At 50.4% G+C, this 17266-nt stretch overlaps 1 protein-coding gene across 2 annotated transcripts in view; it reads right to left on the bottom strand.

Moving 5' to 3' along the window:
* Positions 1-6973: 6973 nt before the first annotated feature.
* The window catches only part of EPAS1 (endothelial PAS domain protein 1), an 85380-nt gene continuing 75087 nt past the window's right edge, over positions 6974-17266 (bottom strand). The window contains exons 8-16 of one of the 2 annotated variants that reach the window (XM_043603307.1): positions 15869-16016; positions 14996-15210; positions 13683-13873; positions 13051-13161; positions 11617-12110; positions 10606-10732; positions 10271-10394; positions 9786-9947; positions 6974-9240 (exon numbers count right to left, since the gene is read on the bottom strand). In XM_043603307.1, the coding sequence (XP_043459242.1) occupies positions 9089-9240; positions 9786-9947; positions 10271-10394; positions 10606-10732; positions 11617-12110; positions 13051-13161; positions 13683-13873; positions 14996-15210; positions 15869-16016 (1724 nt within the window). In that variant the 3' untranslated portion in view covers positions 6974-9088. Of the gene's footprint in view, positions 9241-9785; positions 9948-10270; positions 10395-10605; positions 10742-11616; positions 12111-13050; positions 13162-13682; positions 13874-14995; positions 15211-15868; positions 16017-17266 lie in introns of both variants that reach the window. The other variant, XM_043603306.1, reaches the window with a different exon arrangement.

Below are 17266 nucleotides of genomic sequence, written 5' to 3'. Positions count from 1 at the left end.
TGTCACCACTCCCTTCTCAAGGTGTGAGCATCCTGCTGTTCTGAGTGTAGTTGTGTTGAAAGACATGCCTCTGCTTTGCAACACGCTCCCTAGATGTAAGCCAACTATTTCATCTGGGGCTCATCCAGAAACACTGCGATTGTTCTGACACTGGAGGGGAAGCTGGCGGTGCTGGGCTGGCTGGGGTGCCAGTTTTCAACAGGGTCATACCTTCTGAAAAGGTTCGCAAGGGTAATTTTGGCTCAGGTGATTTTTGTTTTACTCACTGCCTTTAGATGTGACCCCACAGGGGGTGCTTGGGTGGCTCAGTCGGTTAAGCGTCTGACTTCGGCTCAGGTCACGACCTCACGGCTTGTGAGTTCGAGTCCTGCATCGGGCTCTGTGCTGGCAGCTCATAGCCTGGAGCCTGCTTTGGATTCTGTCTCTCTCTCTCTCTCTCTCTCTCTCTCTCTGTCCCACCCCTGCTCACACTCTGTCTCTGTGTCTCTCAAGAATGAATAAACATTAAAAAAAATAAAAAAATAAAAAGATGTGACTCCACAGTATCTCCTAAATAGAAGCAGTAATTCTTAGAGACCATGCAGTTTAAATCTGTATAAGAAAACCGTTTTATTTTATTTTACTTTTTAAAATATAACGTATTGTCAAGTTGGCTAACATACAATATATACAGTGTGCTCTTGATTTCAGGGGTAAATTCCCGCGATTCATTGCTTACATACAACACCCAGTGCTCATCCCAGCAAGTGCTCTCCTCAATGCCCATCACCCATCCCCCCCCTTGACCCCCCCATGAACCTTCAGTTTATTCTCTATATTTAAGAGTCTCTTATGGGTTTCCCTCCCTCTCTGTAACTATTGTTTTTCCTTCCCCTCCCCCATGGCCTTCTGTTAAGTTTCTCAAGTTCCACATGTGAGTGAAAACTTATGCTATCTGTCCTTCTCTGACTGACTTCTTCCACTTAGCATAACATCCTCCAGTTCCATTCACATTGTTGCAAATGGCAGGATGTCATTCTTTCTCATTGCCAAGTAGTCTTTATCTTCTTTATCTATTCATCAGATGTTGGACATTTGGGCTCTTTCCATGATTTGGCTATTGTTGATAGCGCTGCAATAACCATTGGGGTGCATGTGCCCTGTGAATCAGCATTCCTGTATCCTTTGGATAAACTCCTAGTAGTGCTATTGCTGGGTCGTAAGGTAGTTCTATTTAAATTCAGCAAAATTTGTACTTTCTTCTGACCAGACAGGAAAGGAACACTTAAGGAGCCGTTCAAGTTCCCCTCTGCCTGCGCCAATTTCCACGGGGGCCATCGATGTCTGACGGCCAGGCCAAGACCTGAGCAAAGATTTGAAATCACAGTTTTTCTTTATCTTGACAAGATCTCCTGAGATGACATCGTTCTCCAAGTAGCTTTGTTTGGTGATCAGGGTAAAGACCTTATTTCCCTGTTATACTGAGCAGGTGAACACTGACACATTGGGGAAAAAGTGAGGTTAACTCTTGAGTGTATTTGCACTGAGCTGAACGCTGTCTGACCTATGGGCCTGGTTCTATCATGTGGGGCCATCCAGAAAAATACACACTATGCTTCTCTGGATATTTGAAAGTGCGCTTTTGAGCTCCCCCACATCTTAATTCCTCTGGGACAAACTGTCTCAACTTTTCTAGTCAACTGTTGTGAAGTGGTTGTGAGCCCCATCATCATTTTCGTCTTCCTTCTGTGAGTAGATTCCTGTTTACATCTCAAAGTGTGGTGTTAGAGAGGGCCATAGTGTTGTATTGGGGTTGCTGCCTAGCTCATGGTCTTGTGGAACATAAGCTCCCAGGGCCTCAGCACAGCACAGCTCAGAGCTGGTGCCTAACCTGAGGGTCCTTGGTATGTGGGCTGCTGGGAATAGCCGGCCCTTACAGCAGAGGCCACCCCGGTCAGCATAGCGGCCACTCCATGTTTTAAGAAGCAGCAGGACTGGAAGCACATTCTCTCGATTTCCCACACCCATCTGGGCCAATTTACCCCATTCTGAGTTCTCTCTCTCATCCAGATTTGAATCTTTACTTGGAGCTCTGCCTTGGCTTTTAAGCAAGGCCCCCCAAATGATGTCAATGTTCATGCTCAGCTGCCCTCGCCTCAACCGGGCTAACAAGGACAGGAGAAGGTCCCTTTGTTTCTGGCCAATGGGTCCTCCAACTACAGCCGACTTCCTCTGTTTCTGTAAGCGCTGGGCCCACCTACAGGGTGTAAAACCCAGATGCCAAGAGGCCGGGAAGCGGGGGGGCCCTGGCTACCCTCACACCTACCCTAGAAAGCAACAACTCCACCTTTCATTCAGTGAGAACACTCGTGTGATGGTCCCTCGGCGCTACGGGGTATAAGGAGGGCCTAGAAAATTCTGCAGGCAGGGTGGAGAAGCCATGCAGGCTGCAGGGGGGTGGTCAGCTCCCCACCCTTTGGCTTGCCACCTCTAAGAGATGGTCAGGATGATACACCATCTCTTTACTGTCTCTACCTCAGTCAGCAGTGGCAGACCAAGGCTTCCAGGTCATCTGTCACCATTTGGCCCCTGGCCCCAGTTGGTTCTCTGCATCCATCATTCTCTCCCATCTCCCATCCTCCAGATCCTTCCACCACACTCTCTGGAATCTGTCTGACATCAGCCACCTCCTAGATCCTCCCCTCTTCTCTGAACGTGCCTTCACCTTTCTCTTGAACTGGACCCTGGCTCTCTGCTGAGGCCCCTACTCCCTACAGCCCTCGGGGAGGGGACGGTTTCTCTCCTATGGGCGGATATCAGGCAAGGCCTGGAGGGGGAGGGGGTCCTCCTAGTTTTGGGATGCTGCCTCCAAACCACTTCTCCCTTTTCCCTTCATGTCCTAGGACACTTCTTTCTCCTCGTGGCTGTCTACCTTGGCCTCTGGTCACTCCCCCTTCAGTGATTTCAGCCCACGGCTCATACCTCTCCTCCACCTCTCTGCTCAGCATCCTCGTGACCCCCACCTCATCAACCTGTCTCTCCTACTTCCTCAGGTCTTCCCCTCCATGTTATTTCCACCACCTCTGAAATCTCAAAATTTGCTTTTCTTTTTAAAAGTTTTGTATTTACACATAGTAGAATTCTTTTTCTGATGTATGGTTCTATGATTTGTGTACATGCACAGATTTGCATAACCACCACCACTGCCAGGATGTAGAACAATTCTAATACTCCAAAGAACTCCTCCATGCAGCCCCTTTATTCAAGCTGCTCCCACCGCTAACCCCTGGCAACCAATGATCTGTTGTCTCTTCCTGTAGATTTTGCCTTTTTCCAGAATGTCATATAAATAGAATTATTAGAACATACTGTTTGTTATTGCCTTCTTTCACTCAACAGAATACCTTTGCGCTTCCTCTATGTCATGTGAGTCAAGTTAGTTAACTTTGGTTGCCGAGTGGTATTCCATCGTTGGGATGGATTACAGTTTTGTTTTGTTTTAAATCCATACCCCTGTGGAAAGGCATCTGGGTTGTTTCTAGTTCTTGATAAATACAGCGGCATTGTTCACAAATAATGAATATTAATGAATATCTGTGGGCAGATTTTGCATAGATCTAAAGTTTTCACTCAAGATAAATACCTATTGTATTTATTTATGGTGGTGCTGGGTCATATGTGAGTCTAAGTGAAGTTTCAATGTTAAGTTTCCTCTCCTCTCTGGCGGTGACTATCTGCATGCTTCCTTTTCTCCACACCTCTCTCCGACCCCTGTCTGACCTTACTAAGGCCTCCGGTTCACTGAGCCTACCGATTTTGCATCGATCATCATCCGCCTCATCTTTTTTTCTTTCCTTCTCAGACAACTTAGTTTTCATGGTCTAACATAATAGTCTTGGAAACATTCCTAGTTCCTTCTAACATACTGCCCCATTTGCCCCCCAACCTGGTAACCTCAGCTATCCATCCATTCTGCCTCCACTAAGGTGGACCAATGTGGTTGGAGAAAAACATACAACTGTGCCAATGGGCTAATTTGTGACCCAAATCGCATTTGAACATCTAATACTAACCATCAATCTGACCTCCTGGAATGACAGTTCCATACTTCTCTCTCCTCAAAACTGATAACACCTCCCATCCTCTCCACTGATGGTCTTGTCTCACACATCACTGAGGAAATGGAAACAATTAGATTAGAGGTTTCTCATCATCTTCCCCGATCAATTCCACCTGACAGGCCGCAGACTCATTCTTCTCTTTACCCGCCCCCCCCCCCCCAAAACGATCAACTGCCCATGCTTCCATCCATGGGTAGCCACTCCATGCTGCACTGGATCCCATCTGTGGCCACCCCACCTTCTCGGTGGTGGTATTCCTGAAAGTATACCTTCTCTTTTCTGTCCTGATCGATTTTTCCCTCTGCCGTCACCATATAAACACTCCAAATACTATAGCTCATCTTGAAACATAACTTCCCTGAAAAAAAAATCTCTAACTTTACAGGGGGGCAACCTGACACGCAGTACCTCAGCCAACTAATTGAGATGAACATCAGCAGTGAGATGTCACATTGATTGTATGTGGCCTTGATATGAAGCGATGAGAATGGCACTTTACCTCTACAGTCTTCCTCCCACAAACTCATCATCTAACTATTCTAACTATGAAGATAACATGAGAGAAATCCAAATTGAGGGATGCTGTAATTTAAGAATATCTGAATAGCACTCCTCAAAACTGTCAAGGTCATCAACAACACGGAAAGTCTGAATGGCTCTTATGATGGACCATGAAAACTATCAGTGTAGAGAAACCTAAGGACTCATGGCAATTACATGCAGTGTGGTATCTGGGATGGGATCCTGGAACATAAAAGAAATACATTAGGCCAAAACTAAGAAAATTTGAATAAAGTACAGATTTTAGATAATAAGAACGTATCCATATTGGTTCCTTTGTTGTGACATATGTCCCATAGTAATGTTAACAAAAGAGGGAACTGGGTGCAGGAATGCTCTAGAATATTCTTGCAACTTGTTTATGATTCTAAAATTACTTTAAAACGGAAGTTCATTAAATGTTAAAACGCAAAACAACCCGTCCTCCAACTTTACTCCATTTCCCTGCTTCCCTTCACAGGGAAACTTCCTGAAAGAGTTGTGTGTTGCTGTGGTCTCTATCTGCCCCTGCCCCACCCAGCTCATTCCTCAATCTACTCCCATCAAGCTGCTTTTCTTAGCTCTCTACCCAAATTACTTCGGACAAGGTCAGTGATGATCTTCGATCTTCGTGTTGCCAAACCTGATGTTCCCAGAGCCAACTTTGTTTCCTTCTCTTACCTGGCCTTTCAGTCTAGGGTGTGACCCAGTTAACTGTTCCTGCTTCCTGGAACACCCTCTTTCATTGGCTTTTGGGATGTGACATTGCTGGGTTTTTCCTACTCGTGGCTGGTTCTGCTTAGCCTCTTTGCTGGCTCCTCCTCTGACTTTGACCAGCACTTACATGGCCCAAAGGCTCTACCTTAGAATGGTACTCTCTATGCTCTTATCTCCTGGGTAATTTAATCCAGTCTCATGAAGTATAACTTACCTGCTGTTGACTCCCAAATTTATATCTCCAGGCCTCATCTATGAAATAGGGACTATTATACCCAGTTCACAGGGAGGCAGACACAGGCTCTCGGGCATGAAGGGGCTTCCCTGAAGTTACACAGCTAGAAGCAGCAGAGCCAGGACCTGAACTCACATCTCTGTGACTACAGGCCTGTGCTGTGAGTGGCCAGGCTGCCCTTTCCTCCAATCCTAGCATCCTGTCTGCTCCCCAGGGTCCCCTGCATGTACTATCCATTCTGGCCTTATGCTTTCGTCCTCCTCCTACACTCCTGGAATGACCTTCCCGCCATTCCCCCCTTACTAAGCTTCTTCCCTCCCAGCTGTGGTGGGAGGTTTCTGCATTCTTGAGGCCCAGGCTGATCTTTCCTGGCCTCCTCTGAACTGCCACAGGACCTGGACTCTGCCCAAAAGCAACTGAAGGCTCATTTGCATCTATTAGTTTTGTGCTTTTTGAACCCAACATGGGCGTCCTTGGCCCAAGTACAAGTGTAGCTGGGGACACTGAAGCACAGTATTTGAGACAGGGACTATCTGGGAAAATGCGGGCCAAGGGCCTCCATCATTGTACACCAGCTCACACAGGGGAGTTGTTCAGGATTTTGTTTCCGCCACTATCTGGTAAGCTCTTGTGGAGATCATGACTCCACCAAATGAGTATAGTTAAAAAAAAAACTGTGTGTAGGGGGGAATACTTTAAAACTCTTTTCTCCTGGGTCCTGCCTGGGTGGTCATGGAAGTGAAGCAATTGATTTCATTTTCACAGAGGCCAGAGAGAAGTCAAGCAGTTCCCATTGGGGCCACAGAGGTCAAAGGAATATGCTGGAATGGCCGGTGCTAGGACTGATGGTTGTAAGCAGAGGCTGCTGCCGGCTGTCTCCCCAGCCCTGCATGGAGACAGCTGCCTATTCATAAGCAGGTCGTGATTTAGAAAAGTAAAATTTGAACTCGAGAATGCATCACATATGGTCTCGGTCTGAGGCGGTCTTTGCCCTTCCCATCCTACCTGGGAAGGTCCCGCTGGAGCCCTGCCACCTCCAAATGGAGGTCCTTCCTGACCCTTCGCGCAGCTGTCACGCTGCTTCACATAGTCTTCTGAAAGCAGGGCCGTGACTTCTGTCCTTGGGGACCCCCTAGGATATGAGAAAGGGCCCAGAGGCAGACAGAAAAATATGTGGGAAATATGGACAATGCAACATGGTGCCCGGTCTTGAGCCGTTCCTAAGTGTTAATGTTGCTCTGTTCTTCCTGTCGGCTGGCCTCCGTTGCCTCACAGAGATCAGCACCAAGGTTCGTGGTCTGTAAACCGTTTAACAGATTCTTTGCTTTACGTCGGTGTAGCCCATGATAAGTCCCCACGGAACAAGAGTCACCGGCAGTGGTAGGATCAGAACACTTTAATAAGATATCAGTGTCAAAATACATTTCTTTATAAAGTTAAGCTCCCCTATAGTAATAATGTTGTCAGTAGGAGTTTGACAATACAATGTTCATGAACTCGTTACGTTGACAGGTAAGGTTACTATGAAGCTTGGAATATTTTTCAGAGTGTTTTAGTAAAACTGCAAGGGTAAAAATGCCCTTAATGCTGAGGCAACACACACAGGAAATCAAACACCAAACACCAGCGTTTACACATCAGTAACCCTTCAAGTTCTGCCGCCGTGCGTGGGGCAAAGCGGTGGTGCTAAAGTGTGATTTGGTCAATGCAGCGACCGGGTCATTCTTCTTAGAGATTTCTTTTGAAATTGTTTATTTTTTTGTTGTGTTTTTGGCAATATATCCCTCCAGCTTTACCAAATTCTTCACCTGCTGTGCTTTGTGTGTGTTTCTAGAAACTTCCTTGTTGTATCCAGGACAGAAAAGCTCCATGTGATTGGTATTTAAAAACCAAAAAGGTATCGTCCTTCTTACCCAGTGAGTTACAAAGTGCTCTGAGAACACTTGATTTTCAGTGCTTCCTACCTAAATAAGTCACTTCAGGTGACAGACAGAACTTGGGGAAGGCCTGAGGCTAGGGGCCACCCAGGAAGTCTGCCTGCTGTTCCTTGCTGGGCCACCTAACGGCAGGCTGAGGAAGGGGTGTGTGGCCGGTCAGGACCAGCTGTGCCCCCTTCCCATATCCTCTCTCAGGCCAGCAACATGTGCTCCCGGCTGGTAAGCTGGGAGCACCATGGCTGGATCACGACCCCCATTTCTGAATCCTGTCTTTCATGAACTCCCACCAAAACCGTCTCGTGGTAATTCTGGAAATATCCAAATGTGCCATGTGAAAGACCTTTTGGGTCCCATAGCTCAGTGCACTTGAAGGGCTGGCAACAAAATCTGAAGAAAAATTAAAGCACTTCCCCTCCCTTAGATTTGCCCCACCCTCACCCCCACCCCATGACATGCCATCAGACCCTCTTGGCAGCAATAATATACATACATACATACATACATAATACATATAGAACACGAGAAGACAGCTCACAGTGCTCCCACACTTTATGATTCCACGTCTTGGATTGTCTGTCATGCCCAGGGCATATCCCCGAAGCAAAAAGCCACCAGCAAGAGGCCTTGAGCAGTGCTGGTACAGGCCCGTGGGAGTTCTGTACAATCTGCAGTGTCAGCAACACCAGGGGAGAGAAAATGGACAGCTTCAAAAAGATCTTAAAGTGATTTCGTGAGCAGGATTCCATTTCCAAGTTTTTAGATATTACAAAGTACCCATATATATGATAAACACTTAACCCAGATATAACTTTTCTTTTTAAAGAACTCTTATATTTTTGAATAATAATTACCAAACAAATCCACTGAATGCGGGAGAAAAACCACACTGGGGGAAAAGCCACACTACACAACCTTCACAGTTAACCCCATATGCTGGAGCCCACCCTTTGCATTTTCCTTTTCCCCAACAGTTGTGTCAAAATTAGAGCCGAGAGTCAGCTTAAGAAAAGAAGAAAAGATGGAAATTTATTATATGGTGATTAGTTTTAAAAAAGAAGGAAGGGCTTTGAGAGGGAAGAGGCCATGAAAATCAAGCTTGGAAAGCAAAATTATTTTGTTTCTCTTTGGCAACAACAACAACAAGACCTTTTTAGTTAAATGAAGCCAAAGCTTTCCCTACAAGAGAACAAATGTACACAAAACTCGTTAGTATGGATATCGTGTGTGTGAGAGAGCGAGACAGAGGGACCCATGAATAATATAAATTAGAAGTAATCAAAGTCGGGGGAAGAAAAATCTTACAAAATTTAAGAACGTTTCATTGACAGAATAAAACACAGCAGGTAAAACAACTGTGCATCTTAAAAATACACTAAAGTGAGCATCTTTAGAAAAAGGCCACCACGTGGGGACGTGGGCGAGTTCACCAGGTAGGTACATCTTGTAAAAAGTGTGTTGGTGTTAGAAATACCTAGTTGCAAAAATAGACGTAGAGAGTGAAGCTGGTGGGGCGGCGCGGGCAGGGGGGGCGGGGGGCCTGCCCAGTGGAGGGCCCTGGCTCAGGTGGCCTGGTCCAGGGCTCTGAGGAGGTCCCCTCCTTGCAGGAGCGTGGAGCTTCCTGGCACAGGAACATTCACCTCACAGTCATATCTGGTCAATTCGGGCAGCAGGTAGGGCTCAAAGGAGGGCCCAAGCAGCCGACTCGCCATGCCTGAAAGAATGAGAGTTTTAAAAACATGGTACCAAATGTGCCAAAAGGGTCTCTTCCATAAGAGTGTTTCCCCCAAACAGTACCCTTTTCGTGATGGTATCTATGTTTTGCAAATGGCAGCACACTCAGGCAGCCCAGGGAGGAAGACGGGCATCAGGTGCCTAACCCAGAGAACAAGGTCCAGGAGGGTGGCCCCCGCAGAGCTCTCTGGGCACGTCCTCCGCTCAGTTCCTGCCTGAAGGCAGAGCGGCACTCCTGCTATGGGAGTGAGCAGTAGGCAGTATGGCAACATGAAACCCTGAGCAAAAGACATGGGTTTGGGGACTCGTAGGTCCAAAGGGCCCTGGATGTCCCTTCTAGAGCCCTGTGGGCACATGGCACCCAGCCCCTGCTGTAGTAAAAAATCTGGAAAGGTCGCTGCCTTCCAGGGCGTCAGTCTCATTCTCGTGCCCTGCTGAGCTCTGTGGCCTTGTGAGATCCAGCTCCTGGCGCTCTCTGTCCCCCGTCAGACCCTAGCATGGTGGGTCCACTTTGAACGCACTCACCTGACACCTTGGGAGCTGACGGCAGGCTGTAGTCCTGGTACTGGGGGGTGTAGCACTGTGGGGGGAACCCACTCTTGGTGTTCTCCCTGGGGCTCATGGCAGACGGCGGCAGATGTCTCAGAGGCTGTCCCGCACCCCTCATGGGAAGTTGGGTGAACTCATCTGAAAGACCAATGCCGGCGAGTGAGGGCAGTGCCAGGCCGAGGGAAGGGAGAGGCCGTGCAGCCCCCAGCATCCCCCTTCCTTCACAAAAGGTGCTCAGAACTAGAGCCAGCTCCTGGGGCAGCAGAACCCAGAGCTTTCTGACTGTATCGGCTGAGCCAGAGTGGAAAGGGGGTGCTGGGTGTGTGGAAGGCAGGGCAGAGGACACCACCCTGTTCTACCATGGCTCAGAGGTGCAGGCGATGAGACGGTGGGGGATCCCGGGTGGGCCCCTGCAAACACTGTCCCCCCAGCACCCCAGGAGGCCCGGGCCTGCTGCTTACCACTGGGGGTGCTTGCGCTCAGCAACTTGTCGGGCACCAAAGGGCAGTTCATGCTGCCCCTGAGGCTCTTCATCCTTTTCCACATCTGATGTGAAGTGCTGCTGCCTGATGGGTCCCCCTGGATCTAGAGAGGAGAAGGCCAGAGACCTGTTCCTCAAACTGAGTCGGGGGTGGGCTGCTCTCTCTGCAAGGCTGTATCCCTCTCTGCTGCCCATCATAGGCTCTCTGAACCCTCACAGCCATCGTGAAGAGTTTCTGCCCGGGCCAGACCTCTGTTCTCGGGCTGTTTCCACCCCCAGCCAGCGTCCCTAGGCCACACCAGGCAGATGGCTCACCCCGCTCAGGTCCTGGAAGGCCTGCTCCTCATATTCTCGCTGTCGCTTCAGCTTCAGCTTGTTGGACAGGGCTACCATGGCCGGGCTCATCACATCCGGGCCCTGGGGCCCAAAGCCTTTTGCAGACCTGCCAAGCCCGAGAGAGTGAGCTGTGAAGAAGTGGGGAGCCCCATACCCCCCAGGGCCTTCCCACTGCTCCAGGGGTCCTCCCAGAACCAATAGTTGACCGTGCTGGCTCTAAGACCCAAAGGGCAGAGTCCCAGAGGAGGGGCAGGGGGCTTGAGATACCGATGGCTCAGATCACCTGTACCTCCCTCCACATTTGCCTGCTGGCCTAGCTGTACCCAGACAGCCTTTAGGCCTGACCTCATTCCATCTGTCTTTAAGACCTCTGGCTCCTGCCCTGTCTCTCCCCTGTACCACTGCCCGGAACCATTCCCCACTGAGGACCAGTGATGGGCAAGTGCCCCAGGGAAGCATAACCAGTAGGTCCTGGGAGCTAGAAGTCACATCCCAACCATGTGACTCTGCCCAGTGAGCACCCTGCTGGTTGGCATGAGGCTTACTGGGGAGATTTAAAGGAGCCCTAAGACGTTCCTGCACTAGGAGCTTGGGAAGCCAAAAGGCAGGGCGAATCAAGGGCATCTTTTTGCTTTTCTCAATCAGGGTTCTAGGAGAGAACTAAGAAAATAGTCACTCAAATCATTCTTTGCATTCTGTGGCTCAGCCGATGAACCCTGGTCTGAAGAGAGAGACGGTGGGGCTCAAGGCCCTCAACACCCCCCTTCTCTTCCTTCTCTAGGCCTCAGTCCCCTCTTGGTCTCTAGCCCTGATAGAAATGTGTCCTGCTTGAGGCCTCACATACCTTGGGGTGATTCCCTCAACGCATCCAAACTCTGAGTACAGAGAAGGCTGTGGTGGGGGAGAAGGGGAGGAGGCAGGGAGCCTTTCTGGGGCCCCAGAGATTACAGTAGGAGTCTGCTGCTGCAGCCAAGGGTCTCTGCCACTTACTTTTTCTTGAAGACGGAGAGATGGGGCGAGTTGACGGGGGCCCCCAACGGTGATGGCCCCAAGGACTCCGCGTGCTGATCCACAACAGGCCACTTCGTGGGCCCAAAATGTAATGGCGGATCAGGGGGCCACTGTGTGCTGCTGGACCTGCCTCCCAGGGAGGAGAGAGGGGTGCCGGCTTGGCCACAGCACGGGGGCAGGGACACTTTACTGCCGCCATCAAAGAAGATGGAGGACAGGGGCCGGTGCTCAGGCTCTATCTTCTTGCTTCCCAGCTGCTGCTGATACTTGTCCAGGAGGAAAGGGCTGTGGGAGGCCCCAGGCGCCAGCGGCTGGAAGATGTTCGTCATGGTGCTGAAGCAGTGCTGGGGGGTCGACTGGGGCTTCTCCTGCAGAAGCCTCTCCTCGGGGCAGATGGGACTGAGCTGGAAGTCTTCCCCGTCCATGGGGATGTAGGGGGCCAGGGTCTCCAAGTCCAGCTCACTGAAGTCCGTCTGGGGGCAGGGCAGCGGCAGAGGAGGGGTGAGGCTGGTGCCTCCTGAGAACACTGGTCCAGCCGCCGTCTGCCCCTCACAGCCCTGCCCCCCCCGGCATCCCTCCCTTGCTTCAGCACCTCCGGCCGTTGCCCACCAAAAGGAAACCCAGGTTTGTCTACCCCATGTACGCGTCTCCCCGCACGTGATGCTAGCCTTTCCAGGGGTCCACCCTTCTTCAGCCTGTGCCCCAGACTGCCCCACACTGCTGTCACTGCCTCACCCAACCCGAAACACCCTCCTCTCCAGTCTACCTGTCCAAACCTGCCCCCCCCCTTCTCTCCTGTGGCCCCAGTAAGACTTCTCTGCCTGTGGTGACTACCCCTGGGGCCAGAGTATACACAGGGGCTCCTGGAGAGCCAGAAACAGCTTTATATGCCCCAGCACAAAGGACGTTTTACAGAATTGCGGGGAGCTTGTGCGAGGCAGGGCAAAGAGACCAGCTGAGCAGCCAGGTGGGATTTGTTTTATAACTGGGACTGAGACAAAGGGGGATTAATAATTCTTCTTGGACTTTGTGAAATATCCACCCACCTCCTCGTTTTTATAACGTTTTGAGAACAGTGGCCCTTCTGTAACAAGTGCATTCCTAAAAAGTTGTGCGTAAGTGAAAAATTGTTCTTACAGAATCCTAAGGTAAAGGTGTGTGTGAGGAGAGTAATTGCTCCTTATTGCTTCTAAACATCTCACAAATCTGGAGATGCTCTTTGAACATAGGGCCTCTTTAAAGAATGCAATAGCTGGATTTGGCATGCAAAGCCGAGGGCAGAGGGGGGAGAAGGGGCTACCCACCGGCCCCATTTCCCAGTTAAGACCAGGGCCTTGGCCAAGTGTTCCCACTGGTCTCCGCCAAAAGGAACGAGGCTGCAAGAATGGGCGTGAGCCTTCACGGTCCACCTACCTGGGTGCTGCCCTGGTCCTTTGCCTCTGTATCTATGGTGAAGAGCTTCTCGATCACTTCAATCTTCAGATCGTCATTCAGAGATGTGTAATAGTCTCCGGGGCTGCTGGGCTGGGGGCCAGGAAGGAGGGTGACCAAGTCAAGAGTAGGACACTGGTCTTCCCAGAAGTCCAAGGTGAAAGGAGAAATCTATTTCTGGACCCACAGAGTCAACGCCAATCCGTGGAACAAGCATGTGTAGAGGGAACAGTCCTTACAAGAAGGCTATGGCCAGGGGCCAGTGGTGGGGAGGGGAATGCTCCAGAAACTGTCTGCCTCGAGCTGTCTGCCTCGAGCAGGATGGTTACTGCCCTGAACAGGGAATGAGTCATGGGCTCCAAGCTGTGTGTAACTCAGCTCCCATCTTCAAGGATCTTATCACATAGATGGGGGGGGGGGGTGCAGACAGATATTAATGGCAAACTGCTGGAACAGCCGGCAGGTAAGGGTTACCACTGCCCTAGGGGACTCTGGGATAGCCTGAGGGGCATGCGGGCAGTATTCTTGTCTGGGCGGTCTACTCAGCCATCCTGCAGCAGCCAGAAAGAGCAGCCCACCCTTTCAGTGTCCTCACCCCAAGACGGGGTGCTCACCGTGGAGCAGCTGCTGCTGCTGGTGGCACTTGGGGTGGTGCTCCCGGAGGCAGCCGCTTGGCGCATGGTGAAGGCAGGCAGGCTCCCGGCCTCACTCTGGGTGCTGTGGCTCCTCAGCTCTCTGGACCACGGCTGGCTCGGGGGCAGAAGGGCACTGCTGTAGGCTGAGGACTTCTCAAAGTTCTGGCTCCCTGTGGAGACAAGGGCCTGGCTGCTTAACCCCCATAAGCACTTGGCCCACCCCTGGGCAGAGAAAACCCAAAGGAAGCACAGAGCGTCCGAGGAGGCTCTGAAGGTGTACCTGGGGGCTCAGCCCTCTATGCTCCGAGGTCTGGCTGTGACCAAGAGGCCATTACTGGGTCTGTGAGTCAATGAACAGGCTCCCTTTGAAGCAAACACCTTCCGGGAGCATCTCATTTTCAGAGACCTCATTTCAGATCCTAGCACCCACTTCCTTGACAGGCGATTGGGAATGTTGAGGAGGAGGAGGTTGCAAAAGGACAAGTGGACAATTTGCCTCAGTTCTGCCACAAAATAAGGAAGCTGCAAGACCTCTTGTCCTGGGGCTGCTGCCCTTTATGGTTTCTGAGGTTGCAATCCTCACATGGCCTTCCAGAGCACTGCTGAAGGGGCCAAGACAGTTGTAGGATGAGCATGCGGAGGTGCTGCTCGCCCTTGGGCAGCTGTGCAAGGCTCGGGGAGGAAGATGGGGGTCACGATCTGGGAGCATGGGGCTCCCCGGGTGCACACTCGGGGTGCCTCCAGCACGGGAGGGGGACCAGGGCTGAAAATTTTGCCTGGGGCCATAGGACATGCATCTCCACTGGACTGGCATACATTTGTAAGAAACAGTGCATATGAGGGCTTCATGCTGGGCCAGAATCGTTTCTCCATCCACATTTCTGGAATTATTTCTGACACTATTTCAGCCTGGCCCTCTACCTAAACAGTCAATCTGTCCTTCAAGGCCCAGGTGGAGATTTATCCTCTATGAAAATGTGCCAGTGGCCTCAGGGCATCTCTCCTGCTGCCCCCTCCCTCGTCTCAGACTCTCTGCTGCCTGGACCAGAAAATCAATCGACATCTCAGGAGAGAGTCCCCCATAACCCCGCCCCACTCGGCACTGTGCAAGGTCAGAAGCAGGACTGTATTAGTGGCAGGAGCATGCGTTGTGTTTTGGGGCTCAGCACAGTCTGGCCACATTCACAAGACACAGGGGTTAAGAAAAAGCTGAAGCCAGGGAAGCCTGCTACAGTCAGAACTGCCTCACCCAGAGAGGCTCAGCAGGCCCCTTTGAGCTAAGAATCACCCACCGAAATCCAGGGCAATGATGGCATCCCCCGCAGTGGGGGCCAGCTGGGCCAGCTCCTCCGGCTCCTCCTTCAGCTTGGTGAACAGGTAGTCACTCTGCTCAGACACAGCCACCTCACTGCTGCTGTCAAAGATGCTGTTCATGGCTGTCAGGTGCGGCTTGAACAGGGATTCCGTCTGGTCCATGGAGAACACCACGTCGTTCTTCTCAATCTCGCTGATGGGACGAGAGGTGTGTCAGACCTTCCGGGTTTTCCAGCAAAATCCTTTTACACACCCGGACCCGTGGAATACCAGGTAGCCAAGCCTTTCAGCCAAAAACATGGGTTCGGCCCCCATGCCAGTGCTTTGTAAGGAACCACACAATGACGTCTGGAGTCATGGTGGCAGCAATCCTGAAGAGTGCCCTCTGAGTATGAATGCATCTTGGATGCTTTTTATTATTGTGTGTGGGCTGCACTGTGTACATAGGTTTGAGGGCTTTTGTTTTTCTACCTAGCAGTGTGACCGCCTCCAACTCTCTTCCCAGACACTATGGAGTGAAGGTGTTACATCTCCCGGAAAGAACGAGCAATCCTCTTTCCTTGTCCCCCATTTAGAAAATATTAAGTGACAACTATGCTTTCTGCCTCCCCACGTGGGTCAGAGGCATGACACAGAGGACAAGCAGGGAGAAAGATGCAGGGAAAAAAAAACACTGTGAAGGGGAAATGCCAGGTGTCCTATAATTCCTGAGATAGCCATAGAAATCCTGTGGGTCATAAGGATCAGCACTGCAAAGAGCTTTCGGAAGTAGTGCCCAGGTTCTGGCAGGTCTGGGTTCCCCGGGATTGCTGCCCTCAGTTCAGGGAGCACCGTGGCCCTCTTAGGCTTACCTCAGGACATAGTTCACACACATGATGCACTGGGGCTGCAGGTTGCGAGGGTTGTAGATGACCGTCCCCTGGGTCTCCAGCCACACGTAACCCCCATGCTTTGCAAGCATCCGGTACTGGCCGCTCACCACCTGACCTTTGGTGCACACTGGGGGAAGAGAAACGGAGCCTGAGGTCAGGGAGGTTGGAAAGCGAGACCTCACAGGGAAAGCAGTCTGCGGGGAAACAGACAAGACTGGCCCCTAAGGCAGCAAGGACCTGCTTATGGCTTCTTTCCTCCTCCAGATTGTTCTAAATGCTCATGTAGCATTTGTTTACTGTATGAAAGCCCTGGGAAGGCGTCTCACATTCCCTACTCCGGAATTCTTCATCTGCTCCCAGTAAAAAGGAATCAATAAATCTCCTTAAATTAAAGTCTAATGTTAGAATTTCTGGTAGTTTTCCAACCTGGACATATACATTTTCATTCCTTGGGAATTCATTCTTCAGAATCCTAGCTCAGAACTCAAATCACAGAGAACTGGAAGAGGCACAGTGTAAGCATTAGAAAATCTTGCTTCATGGGGACTTTGGGAAAAGAACAATCCCCCTTAGATTTGGTTTCCTTATCTGCAAAATGAGGTACTGATAAAAATAATAGTAATGATAATAATCATTCTTAACTACCCGTATACCACAGCTATTTGTACTGGGCACGGCATCTGCCTGTCTGGCTTATCAGGTGCAGAAGTGTTGACTGAATATCCTGGACAAATGCTGTATAGGAAAAGCCACCTCTTCCCCAGGTCTGCAGGTAACATTGTGAGGGACCCCACGGAGAAGACCCAGATTCTCTGTAAACGCGGAGAATTGCCCCCCGTTCTCTGGGTACGCTCATGGGCCACCTCCCCATTCACCAGCCCTGTGTGGTGGAGGAAGGCAGCGTGGTTCACGCTAACACCACTTGTGGTCTTTTACATTAATGTTTTTCTAGGCACAGTTACCGTCTTCAAAAATTGAACAAGCACCACCTCCAGGGTGCAGGAAATACTAACTTACGGGTGTGCAGCGCTTTGCAGTGGTCAAAGCCATCTCAAGATGAACGCACTGCTGCAAAGCAACTAGAAGTGCCCGCACGTAAGTGATCAATGAGGATGAGTGTTATCAGCAGCTCATGTGACACATGGTGGCACCATGAAGTGTCTCCTGTGATTCCTGTTTTACATCTGAAGAAACGGAGGCTTCGAACTATTGAGTGACTTACTGAAAGGTCCCCTCGGTGGAAACAGTAGACGGGATCACAGCCTAAATTAAAGACTCCTAATCTAGGCTTTTGCGGTTCGTTTTTCATTTTTAAAATCAACTGGAGTGAGGTTTAATTTACCTTCAATAGAAAATGCACCTGCTTTAAACACACAG

Source organism: Prionailurus bengalensis, chromosome A3 (genome assembly GCF_016509475.1).
Source record: "Prionailurus bengalensis isolate Pbe53 chromosome A3, Fcat_Pben_1.1_paternal_pri, whole genome shotgun sequence".
Classification (NCBI taxonomy): domain Eukaryota; kingdom Metazoa; phylum Chordata; class Mammalia; order Carnivora; family Felidae; genus Prionailurus; species Prionailurus bengalensis.
This window is presented reverse-complemented; position numbering and strand designations above follow the sequence as displayed.